At 38.4% G+C, this 17038-nt stretch overlaps 1 protein-coding gene across 5 annotated transcripts in view; it reads left to right on the forward strand.

The window, feature by feature from the left end:
• LTBP1 (latent transforming growth factor beta binding protein 1) overlaps window positions 1–17038 on the forward strand; it is a 466869-nt gene that overhangs the window by 390811 nt on the left and 59020 nt on the right. For all 5 annotated transcript variants that reach the window (XM_077486428.1, XM_077486427.1, XM_077486431.1 and 2 more), the window contains 3 exons: window positions 225–347; window positions 4768–4890; window positions 15435–15560. In XM_077486428.1, the coding sequence (XP_077342554.1) occupies window positions 225–347; window positions 4768–4890; window positions 15435–15560 (372 nt within the window). The remainder of the gene's footprint in view (window positions 1–224; window positions 348–4767; window positions 4891–15434; window positions 15561–17038) is intronic.

Genomic DNA, 17038 nt, shown 5'->3' on the forward strand with positions numbered 1-17038 from the left:
CCTTTGGGACAGTTGTCAGTTGAAATGCTCTATGCTTTCAGCAGACAAAACATAAAATGATTTATGAACCATAAAATATGCAGAAGTACAATGCAGTTCTTTATCTGATGAAAGTAAGAGTTGAGCTGAAATTTGCTTGCAACCAAAAGGAAGTGCATGTTCTTATGTGGAGCACTTTGAATTCATTAGAAGTGCTGTAAATTGGCAAATGTTGTTTGTTACAGACATAGATGAATGTCGGCTTGGTAATTTATGCTTGAATGGTAAATGTCATAACATTGAAGGCTCCTTCGTCTGCTCCTGCAACTCAGGATATCAGCTAAGCCCAGCCAGCGACAAGTGTGATGGTATGTATAATACAACTGAATGTTTGTTTGCTTGCTTTAATACAGCTACAGTATAATACACATCATGCAGCTGCTATTCCTTTTTTTTTTTAAGTATTATATTTTTACATGACCCTTGTATTTACAGTCTTGTAAATTTCATTGTTTGTTTCCCCCGCTTTAAAAAGTGAATAAAACTTTCAAGCCTTAAAGTGGATATAAACCTGATTCATGAAATTTGACCTAAGCACATATATGTTTAGTGTTTCCTATCTTTCTCCAAAGCCCTAAGTCCTGTGTCTTTCTGCTGCTCCGTTCTTCTGTTATCAGCATGATAACTTCTGACAAGTTCTCTGGCAATGGAGATAAAACCAGCCTGAATTTTGTGTCGGGGTGGGTGCTTTGAATTGATTAGCAGAGCGTTTGTCTTGTCACAGCACAGCTCTGCACATTCCTTCCTGCCTTTACCTATGTGGGGGGGGTGAATTGCCGTCAATCAGCTGTCACACAGTAGATGCCAAGAATCCATACCCAGTGGTGAACAGGAAGAAAAAATCTCTAACATGATATGTACTTTCTGAAGAATATAGCAAGCAGAAGACAAAATGTATGTAGCGAGATTTGTTTCATCTCTGTGTATCATCTGAGGCTGTACACTTCATTGGGTATATATGAGGGTTTACATCCACTTTAATGTGTAGGTCATAATAATATCAATAATAATAATAATATCAATCTACAAGTCTGTAAGTGGTAATACAGGTTCCATAGTATAGCTTCTAACATGCTAACAGGGTACTCATCAGAATACAGAGGGGGTTTTTTTCAGTACTTTATTCCTCATTAATATTAGGTAATTTCTAAATATAAAGGGTTATTTATGTGTACAAGTAACCTTGCAGAAATTTAGGGAATACTTTCCTTTTTAGGGCAATTTGGACATATAGCAAATTAACCCAAAAAGTGAAGTTTTGCTATATGTTATACCGGAAAATTGAGGAATTAATTTTGTACCTAAACAACACCTTAAAAAATTTACTCTTTGTCTGGAATGCCTCCTGAAAAAATATTAGTGTGCTTTCTGGTATGGGAGGATGCCTACAGCCTCATAACTGTATATCTGCAGAGTGAGATCAAAGGTAATGCTGCTTTGAATGCTGGTCTCAGAAGATTTGAAATTAAATTTGGAGATTCCACTCCTATGCTACTCACTGTTCTTGTTATGCCACGTACACATGACCGGACTTTCCAACAGACTAGGTCCGACGGAAACAGTCCGTCGGACAATCTGATCGCATGTGGGCTAATCTGATCGTTTTTCACATAAGAAATCTGATGGACCTAGAAATAGAACATGTGTCGAATCTGTTCGACTGCTTCAATTTCTATCGGGAAAACTGTTCTTCTGTATGCTGGTCCGAATTACCAAATACGACGCAAGGGAAGCTATTGGCTACTGGCTATCGAACTTCCTTTTTTAGTCCCGTCTTACGTCATCACGTTCAAAATGAACGGACTTTCAAAGGAACCATTTAGTCCATTTGTGTGTGGACAAGTCCATTAGTTGGGAAAGGTCCGTCAGAACTCTGCCGAATGTCCGTCGGGAAGACCGTCGGATCTAGTCTGCCGGAAAGTCCAGTTGTGTGTACGCAGCATTAGAAGCCCTGATATGAAGAAGAAAAGCTCTGCCCTTACCAAGATAGCCACCTCCAAACAGAGACACACAAGACAGAACAAAGCATGGTCGGTAATGGGAAAAGATCAGCTGAAGGGAGACAATAGGCAGTGCTAACCCTGTACCTGTCTTTTTTGTCACTGCTTCCAGAGTTCAGAAACTGGAAAGAAATTGTTTGTATTACTAGCAGTTTTTATTCTGCCTAGCATTTTTTTCAAGTTATGAGCTCTGCACTCTTTTTTACTGTTAACAAGGCATACTTAATGTCTATGTCTAAGTCTAATACACCATTGATTTTATTACATGGCTAGACATACTGTACATAAAACACTTTTTTAATGTTCCATGACGTCTGTGATTGTTTAAACAATTGTTAAATAACAGGAATTTTTTCATAGTAGAATATAGTCCATAGAAGCCTGGTTCCATAGTAATTCTGAAAGTTTTTTTCTTTAAGTCATCAAACACGTCAGGGTCATAACTTTTTATTTTTTATCATAGCAGGCTAAAACAACATACTTTTAAATTGTATTTTAATACATTGCACACATCAGACTTCTTTAAACTTTAAACTCCATCAAACCTTTAAGCTTATATTTGACGTTTTAATAACTATTTTATAACCCTTGGGATTTTTCAACAGACATAACTTAATGTAACTAGATACAATGTTGTAAGTGACCTTTAACATCTAATAAATCTAAACTAAAACAAAAAGAAATATACTGTATATTTAAGAAAAGGATTCCTATTCCTTAGGCTCCATGCACACTGGCTTCAAAATGGTTGCTTTTGCCTGTAGAAGCAGCTCAATGTTATCCTATGTGTCTATGCACATTAGGATGATTACAGGCATACTTTGGGCTCAGAGTTTTCTGGCAGAAAAAGTGCTAAACTCTCCTAAATTGTGTACAAAAATGCTCTATAAGAGCGTTTTTTTCTATCAAGAGAACTGAAATGAAAGTGAACCAGTGGCCAGGCTATGGACCTCAAACGAATTACACGTGCTTAAGGCGACTGCAAATGAAGAGACAAAAACACCTGCTGTCCAGCAGCCCATGACTTAGATTTGTACTCTCTTGCAGAGCTGCACGGTTTGACAATCTTGAGTGTATCAGATGAATTCCCCTATTTGCACTGTGGCCTCTACATCACTACCATCCCTAGCGATAATTAGAGGCACAGGAAATGGGACAAGTAATAGGACACTTCTGCAGGCGGCTCCGTCTACTCCTCCACTGTTTCTGGCTTTCTAAGCGATAAAATGTTCAAATATATATTGATGGTAGCTGCACACCAAATCTGATCCTGGTTAACTTTATTGATCTAAACAACAGACCACATGAGCGCCTCCCTCTGATATGTTTCATCCCTAAGGGATTATTAGTAGAGACCAGAACTAGAGAAGCAGTTTATCATGAAATTTCACAGCCAAAGCATTTACGTTGCCTTTGTGCCTGATCTGCTCACCCTGCTCTTTGCCATATCACATCTGTGACACTGCAGTATTTCAATTTCAGTCTGATTATAATCTTGATTGGTCTTCCTGTCGGGCTGTGGAATGTACCCCACAGGAGGGTGCAGATCTGCTCTGGTTGTGCATTTTTTTTCCTTGACATGGTATCTAAACCTGCAAGTGAACTCTTGAGTGATACAGGAAGACACGTTACCTTTCAGAAGGCACTTACACTTTTGAAAGGTGTAGACACCAAAAGTAGAGAGAATAAGTGGTGATTGACATCTACTATCTGTCCCTGGCTCTCCCAAATGAATCTTACATCTAACATTACACTCTAACAGTCCTTTGCAGAGTTCTAAAAGTTAAAGATTTTAAACGGTATGTTACTAGCAGTATTGTGGCAGTCATTGATGTTTTAGTGGTCTTGGCAAAGGTTTACTTTAAAGTGGTTGGTTTAATTATGCACAGAATTCCTGAAATTCAGAATTTGGTTATGTAATTATAATATAGTCATTATTATACAGGATTTATATAGCGCCAACAGTTTGTGCAGCGCTTAACAAAATTAAGGCAGATATTAACGTTACATAACAAGAGGAATCAGAGGGCCCTGCTCATTAGAGCTTACTATCTACCCTGCTCATTAGAGCTTACTATCTAAAAAGGGAGGGTCAATTGATACAAAAGGTAATAGCTGTGGAGGATGAGCTTATTATTATTATTATTATACACGATTTATATAGCACCAACAGTTTACGCAGCACTTTACAATGTATAGGGGGGACAACACAATTACAGTACAATACAAAAGGTACAGGAGGGCCCTGCTCGTAGAGCTTACATTCTAAAGGGAGGGGGTGGTGGTACAAAAGGTAATAGCTGCAGAGAATGATTTGATGGGGGGTGGTCAGTTAGGTGGGTGTGGGATAGGCTTCCCTGAATAAATGAGTTTTCAGGGAACTCCTAAAGGTGGACGGGGTAGGGGCTGATCGGACAGACTGGGGCAGGGAGCTGATGGAGGAAGTAACACAGTGCATTAGTTAGAAGCAGAATAGGCTTCTTTAAAGAGAAGGGTTAGTCATAGTGATCATTTAACAGTGTAAGGCCTACTAAGCACCAAGAAGATACTATGGCTAACCATTCATGTTATATGATTTTCTCTGATTACATTAGTTCAGAATTATAGTGTTTTTTATTCTTTATTTTCTTATATACTACTTTGCAATATAGCAGGAATATAATAATAAGAAAAATAAATTGGACATGATATACATTTATTTTCTGTTTTCTGACTCTTATTTTATCAGACATTGATGAATGCCAAGTTCAAAGCCTTTGTGACAATGGACAGTGCAGGAATACCAGGGGATCGTTCACTTGTATATGCAATGAAGGCTACAAGCTATTATCTTCTGGAGACCAATGTGAAGGTAACGTTGAAATAGAAATGTTACTTCTATAGAATTACTTTTTTTTTTAAATAAGAAAAAGTAGATTATTTATTTTGACCCCCCTATGATATAAAACAATAGCCCTCCCCATTTGGCTGTGACAGTATTTTATTCCACTATGGAAAAGAAGAAAGGTAACAGCGCTCTCTGCAGGGACAACTCAATCCATACACCAGGTCCACTCACAATGTGTCCCAACACACTCCAATGCAACAATAGTAAGAAGAGTCGGCAACACTGTAATCCTTGAAATGTCGTTTATTGGTACATCAGAGTGACAATAAAACAATAAAACTGATGCGTTTCGGCAATAGCCTTAGTCGTACCTACGAGGATTACAGTGTTGCCGGCTCTTCTTACTATTGAAGTATTTTATTCCACTGTCATTTGTTTCATTGGAGTGGATTTACTAAAGATAGTTCACTTTGAAAATACATTTTACCAAGAGCTTAGTGAATTAAATTAAGCTCCTCTGACTTCCCATTATCCAATCATGTACAAACAAAAATGCTGTTTCTTATTTTCCTTTCATATGATTGGATGTTTGTGCAAAGTGAAATTTCACAAAGTGAATTTTTCTCTAAGCTCTGGGTTGAATTCCCTTGCAAAGTGAATAGCCTATGTTTAATGACTCAAATGCAGTTCATTGGAAACCTTTGCAGGTTTAGACATTTTGCCTGTTATTGCTTATCTCCTATACGAAAATGCTAGTTGCCTGTCTGTCTCTGATTTCAATACTTTCCAAGTTTGTGACTTAACACAAGCATGAAACAGCCCAAACCAGAATTAAGTCATCATTTGCAGGTCAATGAATATCGAAACCATTTGATTAGCCTAGCCTTTTCATAAGCAGAGGCCACAATGGAAATCTTCATGTTTCTCTAAGTGCAAGTTTCCCTTTATTACTAGAGAATACTTGAACTACTTTTACAGTTTATAGTCAGCATTTTGGAATATGGTTTAGGAACGTTGGTATGTCAAAACCTGTCCTGAGAAATACGTAAGGTGCCTTCACTAACATCCTTCTAAAACTAGTTGCCTAACTAACTCTGGCTTGAATATTTTCTGAATATTTTCTGAATCACTAACCCAGAACAAGCTTGCTACCAGAAATGTTAACACTGCTGATCTGTTTACTTTTTTCTGTCCCAGCGAATTGGGGGGCTTCTGATTTACTAAAGCTAAAATGCTCAGTAGTAGGAAATCACTATGAAAGATATCATCATGCTTGTGTTGTATGTTCTCCTGAGGGCATGGATACTCACACACCCAATAATTGTAATTTTTTACCTATCCATATAAAGCAGGCCTGACCAACTGGTGGCCCATGCAGTCACCACTTGGCTGATATTCACTGGTCAGGTCAGTATATCTGCCATTTTTGTAGGGTAAAAATGCACATTAAAGCGGACCTTCAGTATTTTTTTTTCAACTTTCCATCTATTAAATCTTCTGCCCTTGTTGTTTTGACTTTGGATAGTGAAACCATTATTTTTTCTGCCAGTAAATACCTTATACAGCCCACTTCCTGTTTCTTTTCTGGTCATTAGCCTATGATTATAACATCATGCACGGCTCTCTCTCTCACTCTCGTGAGAGTTTGCCAGGAAGAGAGAGGGTGAGTCATAAGAGGGCCAATGAAAGATGCAGAGCTGGAGGTGTGCCTCTATGTGTAAATCCAGGAAGTGAACAGGCACCAGCTTCAGATGCCCACAGATAAAATGGATGCAGGCAGACTTGGTGGAGGGATATTTCTGCAGCATATTTGGCAAGTGCAAAATCAGAGTATATATAAAATAATATGCAAAGTAGTTGGAGGGAAGCTTTAGAATGGCAAATATATTTTTATTACAAATTATGTGAGCAAACTGCAGTTCCTCTTTAAGGGAGAGTATTTTTATATTTTATTTTAGGAGCTTGCTTGTAACCATTTAAGGCTTGCTGCCAGGCAGGTGATGGACTGCTACTTATTGGTTTTTGACTACATTGCAGGTTGTAGCAGTGACAGCAACAGTGCCCACTAGTCCTGCCTTCTGTACTCTCTGTGTTAGGTATGCCTGAATCCTGCACACTGTGCATTATGTACTGTTTACTACAGCAGTACATATACTTTGTTGTACATACAGTTGCTGTTTGCTAATTAGTAAGTACATCTTGGCAATCCTCTACCCTAGACAACACAAGCAGTTAACCCATGCAGTGCGGGCACAGCCCCACTGCATGGATATTTTTTCCTCCCAGGGTTCTGCTTTAAATTAAATACTACTTCCAAAATGTTGTGTGCCTAGGTCTGTAATAGAATGTAGATGGAGATTTAGGCTATATAAATGTAAACCATCACCAAATAACGGGCAGCATACTAAAGATGTTCAACTCCAGCCAATGTTTATTGCAATCACAGTGCACTGCTCACTCCCACCCAAAGCCAGGCCCCAATATATTTCACCCACAGCAGGGCTTAATTATAGGGATCATCTTAATCATTGGCATTGTGGCAACTGAAGGGGAAGATGTTGCCTTGCCTTTCCTTCTGGGCTTCTGAGAGGAATCAGAGAAATTTTAAATTGCTGGCACGTGACCACTATGACTGGGCAGCACAGTGGTGTAGTGGATAGCACTTTCGCCTAGCAGCAAAAAGGGCCACTGGTTTGTATCCTGACTACGACACCATCTGCCTGGAGTTTGCATGTTTTCCCTGTGCCTGCGTGGGTTTCCTCTGAGTACTCTGGTTTCCTCCCACACAGACACAACCTACATGCTGGTAGGTTAATCGCATCCTGTGTAAATTGGCCCTAGTATATGTATGGATGTGTGCCAGGGACTTTAGGTCGTAAGCTCCTTGAGGGTAGGGACTGATGTGAATGACAATGTATATGTAAAGCGCTGCGCAATTTGACAGCGCTACATAAGTACCTGAAATAAATAAAAAATAAATGACTAATCAGAATTGCACTGATCCATCCCAAAAGAAAGACAGAGAAGAGCAAGGCTTTCAGATTGCCACACTGCTGCAGTGGCACACAAAGTGACAGATAATCACCCAAGGAGGTCAGTGCAACAGGGTCTGAGTGGGTGCGGAGGGTGTAGGATTTTGGTTCACTTTTTCATTTTTTGCGTAAAGCTTACACCTTTTTCTGCCATTTGTTATTCAGAAGATTAAATCAGTAAATTTTGCTAGACAATTAGTTAGAAACCCCAAACATTATATATTTTTTTTATCAGAGACCCAAGAGAATAAAAATGGCAGTCGCTGACATTTTTTATGTCACATGGTTTTTGTGCAACGGTTTTCAAACACAATTTTTTGGGGAAAAAATAAATTTTAATGAATGAAAAAGAAAAGACATAATATATAGTCCATATTTTTTGTATAATATGATCGATGATGCTACCCTGAGTAACTAGATACTTAACATGTCATGCTTTAAAATTGTTTGCGCTCGTGGAATGGTACCAAACTAAGGTACTTAAAAATCTCTGCTTTGAAAATTTCTACAGTTTCGAGTTACAGAGGAGGTCTAGTGTTAGAATTATTGCTCTCGCTCAGATGTTCAAGACGACATCACACATGTGTAGTGCCAACACCGTTTACATATGTGGGCGTGACCTACGTATGCGTTCACTTATGCTTTAAGAAAAAGAAAACATGTCACTCCAGTCCTCTAATGACATAGAGATGAATGGTGAATACTTGCAATCGCTTATCTCTATGCAAAGACCTTGCCAACGCTGGATGGTTCCCAGGCTCAGCGATCGATAAAGGTAGCCCAGGATGGTGGACAGCTCTCCTGCCGCTTCCAAAAGTGATTCCATGGCAAAACCACTGCTGGGTTCACTTTTATAAGAAAGCCGGCCGCCTAGGGGAAACAATTATACCGGGGTTAGGGTATCTATCGGCCGCCATGACCCCAATATTTAACATCAAAATCATGACGTATATTTCCAGTTAGGCGGTCGGCAAGTGGTTACAGCCAGCACATAAATAGCACATAATTGAACAGATATTTTATTTTATTGGAAATATACCTATGATGAATTTTTTGGTATCAGTCAGATCTATTGAAATGCTCACACTGTTTTTAAAACTTTGCTTACTGAATGGGGTTATGTAGTCACATCTTTTTAATGTAGTATCTTTTTCCATGACATTAGATACAGAAATTTAGTGCCTTCATTTACAGTGCGTATATAGGCACATAAATTTTTACTTCCATTCCTTTTAACTTACACGCATACACGTATATGAATGTGCATGCAATTACACGCATTTATATGCATACTAGTGTAAATTACTGACTTTGGATGCAGATTTTTCTATTTTAATTTTATGCATCTGCCTATAGATAACAAAATAATTGCATTCAGAGACATAAAATATAAAGTACTGATAAAATGGCGTGTTTTGGGCAGCATTGTGCAAGAGCCCTAAAAATCCGAGTTGCTCCTCAAATACTTTCCCCAGCACCTATAGCACTCTTTTCATACATTTTCTTTTTTATTGCCATTGTTTTTGAAAAAAACATTTCAGAAAATAGCCTACATTCATTTTGTTTAAAGCTAGAAGAAATTGTATTTGTATATTTGTTTGCTAGTTATTCATTTTTATTTTTTACCTTTGATTTTTTAAACCTCAATAAGACACACATATAAAATTGGAAGCGGGACAATATATCTCCAGCCTAAGCTTTGATATAGTTAGTGCCCACTAAGTATCACAGAGTTCCATATTCTTTTACTGGGGCAAGGGTGAGGGCTTGAAGGCTGATACCTGCTAATTCACCTTGGTCTTCAGATTTTTTCCAGAAAGTGTTATGCTTAGAAAGTTCTAAATTACTTAAAAAAAAGTTTTACTTAAAAATTCTTGCTTGCTTTATAAAATATTTTTTTTCTTCATGCTGAAATCAATTCCTGCCATCTTTATAACATTTTAAAGGTCTTGCATACATTTTAGGCTAATCATTCTTAAAAATGCATAGTGTACAGTAATGGTAATATATCACTGTCCCTTTTCTTTTAATTTTGAGTGTTTTTAATAAAACAAACTTCCTTACTGTGGTGATGATGCTTTAAATTGGAGGCTTATAAATGAAAATTGTGGAGAAATGCCCACATAAGGACAAAAGTACTGTTAATTCAATGTGTGTGTGACAGCATTGGACTGGTGTATGGTCTGATATCGATGGAAGTGACCTGGGCTACGACATCCTTCAAGTGGGCTTGTAACCACTGAAGATGTGGTATAGATGAGCCCTGTTAGTGTCTCAGGCTGCCACCTCTCTGAAAGTGACAGAAAAAAAGGGGTTAAGGCATTGCAGTGTCCTGCCAAGTTGATGTTGTCAGTATATGCATGAGAATCTTTTGCAGTTCTATATAAATATAAGTTATTTTCCCTACTCTCTACCTGATCTATTCCCTAGGAGCACAAATCCAGACACTCCTTATCTTCTCCACTGGTGCTCATATACTAAGATTATAGAGGGGTTCTTTTTCTCCTGTTAACCTGAAGTCACAGAAGGAAAGATAGAGCTGCCATATAGTGCCTTGCAAAAGTATTCACCCCCTTGGCATTGTTAGTGTTTTGTTGCCTCACAACCTGGAATTAACATGGTTTGTTTGAGGATTTGCATCATTTCATTTACAGAACATGCCCACAACGTTGAAGATTTTTTTTTTTATTATTGGGAAGCAAACAACAAATAGGACAAAATAACTGAAAAAGTCAATGTGCATAACTATTCACCCCCTAAAGTCAATACTTTGTAGAGCCACCTTTTGCGGCTATCACAGCTCCAAGTCACTTTGGATAAGTCTCTATGAGCTTGCCACATCTTGCCACTGGGATTTTTGCCCATTCCTCCTTGCAAAACTGCTCCAACTCCTTCAAGTTGGATGGTTTGCACTTGTGAACAGCAATCTTTAAGTTTGACCACAGATTTTCTATTGGATTTATGTCTGGGCTTTGACTAGGCCATTCCAACACATTTACATGTTTCCCCTTAAACCACTCAAGTGTTGCTTTAGCAGTGTGTTTGGGGTCATTGTTCTGCTGGAAGATGAACCTCACTCCTAGCTTCAAATCACACACAGAGTGGTACAGGTTTTGCTCAAGAATATCCCTGTATTTAGCACCACCCATATATATATAAATATACACACACACGCACACACACAAAATTATATATATATATATATATATATATATATATATATATATATATATATATATATATATATATATATATATATATATATATATATATATATACAGTATATTACTGATAGTACAGAAGAGGCCAACAGCTGCAGAAGATGATACGGAATAGTGATATACACAGACTCTTAAATATTACACCCAGAAACTCAGACTTGGATTGGACCCAATGCAGGTGCTTCCTATGCCTAACATTGGTCATGGACATTCAATTCTTATATGTTTCAATTTGGTTACAGTATTATTTTGACATTTTTTTATCACAGCATGAAATTATAAATATACGTTTATTTTGATGCTATGGTTCTCTGAAAAATTATTTCCTCCAATGTTGTTAAATGATCCATATCAAACTTTCTGAAACTACTTTCTGAAAAGGCATTGTTTATAGTTGGAGCACTTTGAAAATCTTGAAAACATATGGCCAGTTTACATTAACAAATAGATCAAAAGTAACAAAAAGCCTCAAATGTGTTCCAGCAATTAGGTTAACACTACCCAGAGTTTTTTTTCAATATGTATGATGCCTAATGAAAACAGACAGAACATGTATTATAAACATCTGCTTGTGGGGCATAGATGGTGATATTCCATTTGTTTCCCATGTGTTTTCCACTTGAAATGTAAAAAATGACAGATTAATTATGTAAAACAAATATTTTTGTTAAACAAACTTTTTATGGCTGGATATAAAAGCTTTAGGGCGGGCTGTTTAGTGGTATGGGGAATTCATTGGAATGCCGATTAATGAATTAAATCTAGTGTGAGGTCTGCTATCTTGTCACAGTCTTCTAATGGCGGCTAAAAGAAATCATGGACAGAAGGTTGCGCAATAAAAATGAAAAAAATACAAGAAATGAAATGAATTTTAACACTTGATAGGATTATCTTTTTGGCACAAAAAAACAAATGTCCCATCTAAAGCTTTCAAAATTTCACGCTTGATGGATACTAAACTGAATGGTCCTGCAATAGTACCTCCATTTGGAGGTCATAAGGGATGCTTTTAAACCTTACTGCATAATACCAGTAAATATAAAGAAGATACTGTTAAATGATATTGTTAATCAGAATTTATCATCCATAGTTCCTCTGGTGCATGGTCCTATCTAACATCTCTATGTGTGTTAATAGCACAGCACTGTGGCTGGGCTAAACTGCTGCATCTTACCAGTCGTAGTATATGTGTGCATTTAAAGTCCTGTTCCCCCCACACCAGCCCGTAATTAATCACTATATAAAAAAAGAACCTTATTTAAAAGTCCTTTTCACTTACCTGTAGCCTCTACCATGTGTCCTCAGTGTCAGTGCCTGTCTGATATGGACACTTCCTATTGGATGGGCTGCAGCAGGGTCCTGTCATTATAGAGGAAAATGCACAGGCCCACGCATGCAGAGCACAATGGATTAGCAGTCCATTGCCTTAACCATTATACCACCAACAGATGGGAGTGAAGAGCGGTCTCAGAGCGGAATCACATCGCTAGATCAAAGGGCCCCCCGGAAACCATTTTGGGTACTAATACCAAGTAGTAGGTGTTTGTTGTTGGACAATCTCTGTAATGTCTTAGATTTATGCTTGAACATAAACAGGTGTTCATCAAAAAGTTAGTCAGTTATATTTTTTAATTAAAGGCTATGGCTCTGCTTTACATGATGATAGTACTGAAAAACTGCAACACACCGTTTATATATTACCAAAATATATGTGCTTCAGCTCTTAGCCCCGTACTCACTGTCAGACATTCCGACTGAAAATGTCCGATCGGACCGTGTTGTTGTTGTTGTTGGATAATCCGACCGGGTGTGGGCTCCATCTGACTTTTTCCGTCGGAATGTCCGACCAACAAAGTTTGAGAGCTGGATGTAAAATTTTCGGACAACAAAATCCGATTGGACTTCCGATCGTTTGTAGAGAATTCCGATCGGACAAGTGCCACGCATGCTCAGATCAAATTACGAGACCAAAGCTTTTGGCAACTAGCCCAAACGTGGTCCCGTCGTAGCGAACTAACGTCATCACGTTCCGAGCGATCAGATTTTCCGACAACTTTGTCCGACTGTGTGTATGCAACACCAGTTTCGTTCAAAATCCGTCGGAAAAAAATCAGACGTATTTTTTGGTTGGAATGTCCGACCGTGTGTACGGGGGCTTAATTGAAAGAACATCTTCACTTACAGTTTTCTCCTGAAAAGTCCCACAAATACCTATTGAACCCGCCAGTTCTCTTTACACCTGTGCATTGTGCACAGGTAAAAATGCATTAGTCACAAAATACTTTGATTGCATTAAGGCCATTCACATCTCTGTGCTATGTTGTAACAAATGAGGCATGTCTGATATTATATGCATTTACCTGTGTTTTTATAGCCCTTTGAAGTCTGTGGAAGAGCATAAAAAAACATGAAAAAATGCATGTAAAATGCATCAGGAATGTGTGTTAAAGAACATAAACAACAAAAGCAAGGGAAAATGCATAGAGATGTGAACCCAACCTATTGCACTACTCCTGAATTTACAGCAAAGTTTCCATTTTCATGTAGACCAATGCCTGCCTGCACTATACTGGGATGAAAAGTGTTGCAGTGGCGATGGTCCCATCATCTTGTCATTGCTGGTTCAGAAGCCTGTAGCTTGTCAATCAGCAGCTGGCCACACCTAGTCCTTCTCACTGCTTCTTGAATTACAGCACTGCCTCTGTTACGGAAACCGTCCTACTGTAAGCTGGTGTGTCTGGGAGGGTGAGCATGTGAGACACAAATTAAGAAAGATTTGACATCAGGGAAAAGAAAGGATGTTTTTGCCTATTTTAGGAGGTTTGTGCATATGACATTGGGTACTTGTTTATGCTGTCATTCAAGAGTCTTTAGGTATACTTAATCAGAAATCACCTTTTGCTTAGCTACTTTATCTACCTTAACCATTCACAGGGGTCAATTTTCCAATTCTACACCTACAAATGCTAGCATTTAAATTGGCATACCAATTACATACCATAGCATTTACATGGCTTGCCGTGTGTTTTCAGCTTTGTGTGATAAACACATGTAAATGCACTGGAGTCCAGTGTTAAAGTAGTAGACTTATAATTCCATATTAAAAAAGTCCTAAAGCTTGTATAATGTAATATTACTTCTCATGTATTCAATAATGTAGTTATTGGCATGTACTGTTTCAGAGAATTTAATATAAAAAGTTTAAAGTATAACTTTATTTTTATTTTTTTATTTTTTTGTTTTGGACAGAGTGGAGATGGCTTAGAATACCTGGCAGGTTTTTATTGCTACCTCTGCCCCTGCTAGGAATATTCACCCTCTCTATTTGTCCCATTTACCGTTACCATTGAATGTGAAAGAATAAATAAATCCCAAATTTTGGGTTGTCCTCAAAACAATAATAGGGGGGGAAATCTTCCAATGGGAACACTAGTTCTGTTGACTTGGAGGGACCCAGGATATTCCCTTAATTTGCAGGGATTTTAATTTGCTTTTTAAATTTTTTAAGCCTGGTTTGGCTATGGGGTAGGAAATGAAGAGAAATCTCCCGAATGGGACGCAGATGGCAAAACTGATGGGGGATATAACTCTCCCTAACTCTATGCAAAATGCCTGTTGTTCTACTTTAACCATTTACAACAGTTCCTGCACCAAAGGAATTTACCTGCATTTTCCCTAACCCTTCCATATAGCACAATTCGCCAGTATGGGTGGGTAAATCTACTTGCATGCTTCTGGGAGGAAAGCAAATAGCACTTGGAAAAAGCCACATAGACAACCCATCACTGCAATGCAGAAATGCTAATTGCTTAGCTATTGTGCTACTTTATGAAGCCAATTGAATTTGAAAAGGCCTCTTATTAAAAGTTTAACTTTTCTGAGTTTGTGCAGATAGTATTTCTTGTAATAATAGAATTATGAATAACACAAAGCTGTGTTGTATTCTATGACATTCTGAAAAGTAAAACATATTGTAGCCTTTTGCAACCTATATTACCAGTCCAAATAATGTAAATCTGCCGTATTTTGTTTATACTAACATTACATGCATTTTAAGCTCCTGCCAATGGCTGTTCACATTTTTGAAGGCAGGAATTCTGTCTGTCCCAAATTAAAGCTTGTGCATCATAGTAAGACGATTGTTAGAAATATGCCCACACTAGGCATCATTTGTTAAAATTGCTATTTTAAAGTCTGTTCCTTGGGATACAATAAAGCAACTATGTTCTGTCAAGCTGGAGAGTAATATGGTTTAAAAATAATGGGCCATCCAATCATGGAATAATTGCTTTGTTTGCCAAAACTTTGATTGCAGACATTGATGAATGCCAAGAGATGGATGAAGCTTGCCAGGGAGGAGGAAGCTGCTCTAATACAATCGGTTCTTATGAATGCATTTGTCCACCAGGCTTCCTGCTCGTTGATGGAAGGCGGTGTCAAGGTAAGGGTTGTTAAAGGCTAAGTTCACCTTTTCAGGCAGAATTTCCCTTTTCATAATAAACAGAAATCTTTTCTAATGTCTTTTCTACCAAGCACATTGGGCCCTGACTTCATGGACCCCTTGTTAGGGTAGGGGGCAGAGGAACAAAGGGAGCTTGCTTAATAATTATGGTAGGGGCAGTGCTTTGGGATGTTCTTCTGACTATCATTGGGGCCCTTTAAGAGGGTCTTTGCACTTAACGAATGTCCCAGTTAACCTGCACACATAGGTACAGTGTAGGTTTGGTATAGTCTCTACACAGGTGCAAGGTAGATGTGGTTCAGATGTTAAAAAAAAGGTACAAGTATGGTATAATTTGGTATAGGGTTGATATAGGTGCATCAAGATTTGGAATAAGAATGGTAGAGTACATTATAGGTGCAGTATGGATTGGGTACACTTGGTGTCCTGCTCTCAGTGGCTCAGTCCCTGCTTGCTGTATCAGCAATGGGTAAATAGCCCTCTCACCAGTCCCTGGGATGCATGTGACCACTTACTGTAGAAGGGGGCCTCCTCCGTCTCTCCCCAAAAAAACCTCCAGTGATCAGCAGTGGGAAGTAGAGGGTGAGTGGACGCTCCAGTCTCTTTACTGCAGTGGTTCAGGTGCTGTGATGTGGGCGGCACTGCCTTGCCCCTTGGTGCCCTCACTCCCAGTCTCCGGCTCGGATCTCTACTGTTATGGTCTCCAGCTGGCTAGCGAATATCCAGACAGAGGTGTTCTCCCTCTAACTCCCTCGGTGCTAAGAGGAAGAACTTTCCCAGGCAGTTTAATAAAAAAATCAGCTCTTCACTCCTACTGCCCAGTGCAAATTGGGGTCTGTAGTGTAACTATTATAGTGTAGACATTCTCAGCGGTCTGCAGAGAAATCTATGGGCTTACTTGGCTTTAGCTCACCCCCTGCTGGCTAGAGGAGGATGGTGCAGCATAACATTAATATCACAGTAGCAGGAGAGAGGTGAATAGAGAGCTAGGTCTCCTTCTCCATGTTGTTGTAGCCCAACACCTGGCTGCACATGTATTTCTGAACATCCGCTGCTATGTGATTTAAGTGGGGCTCACTGTACCTGTATATATGCATGCATTTTTTTTTAGTTGGATTTAACAGTGGAGCGAATACCTATGCTCTATCATGCTTGATGTATGATGTGTACCTATAAAATTGTATGTATATGCCTAATATAACTTTATTGCTGAAACATTTTTACAATTTAGTGTGCTTACTCAATATATTTAAAATTATTGTACTAAGAAATTGGTTTAAGCACCCTAAAAAAACCTTTGTTGGTTGCTAAATGGTATATATAATAGTGGTGCACAGACTGCTTATTTACAAGGGTTAGAGCCTCTGTCAGTTTTTTTTTACTTTCTGTGGCCTGATTGGAGTGATATATTTTTATATCCTACTGCTTATAAAATTTACATTGGGACAGGAAGTTAG

The sequence above is a fragment of the Lithobates pipiens genome, unplaced genomic scaffold (genome assembly GCF_037356315.1).
Source record: "Lithobates pipiens isolate NorthernLeopardFrog02 unplaced genomic scaffold, aLitPip1_a1.2 Scaffold_18, whole genome shotgun sequence".
Taxonomy (NCBI): Eukaryota; Metazoa; Chordata; class Amphibia; order Anura; family Ranidae; genus Lithobates; species Lithobates pipiens.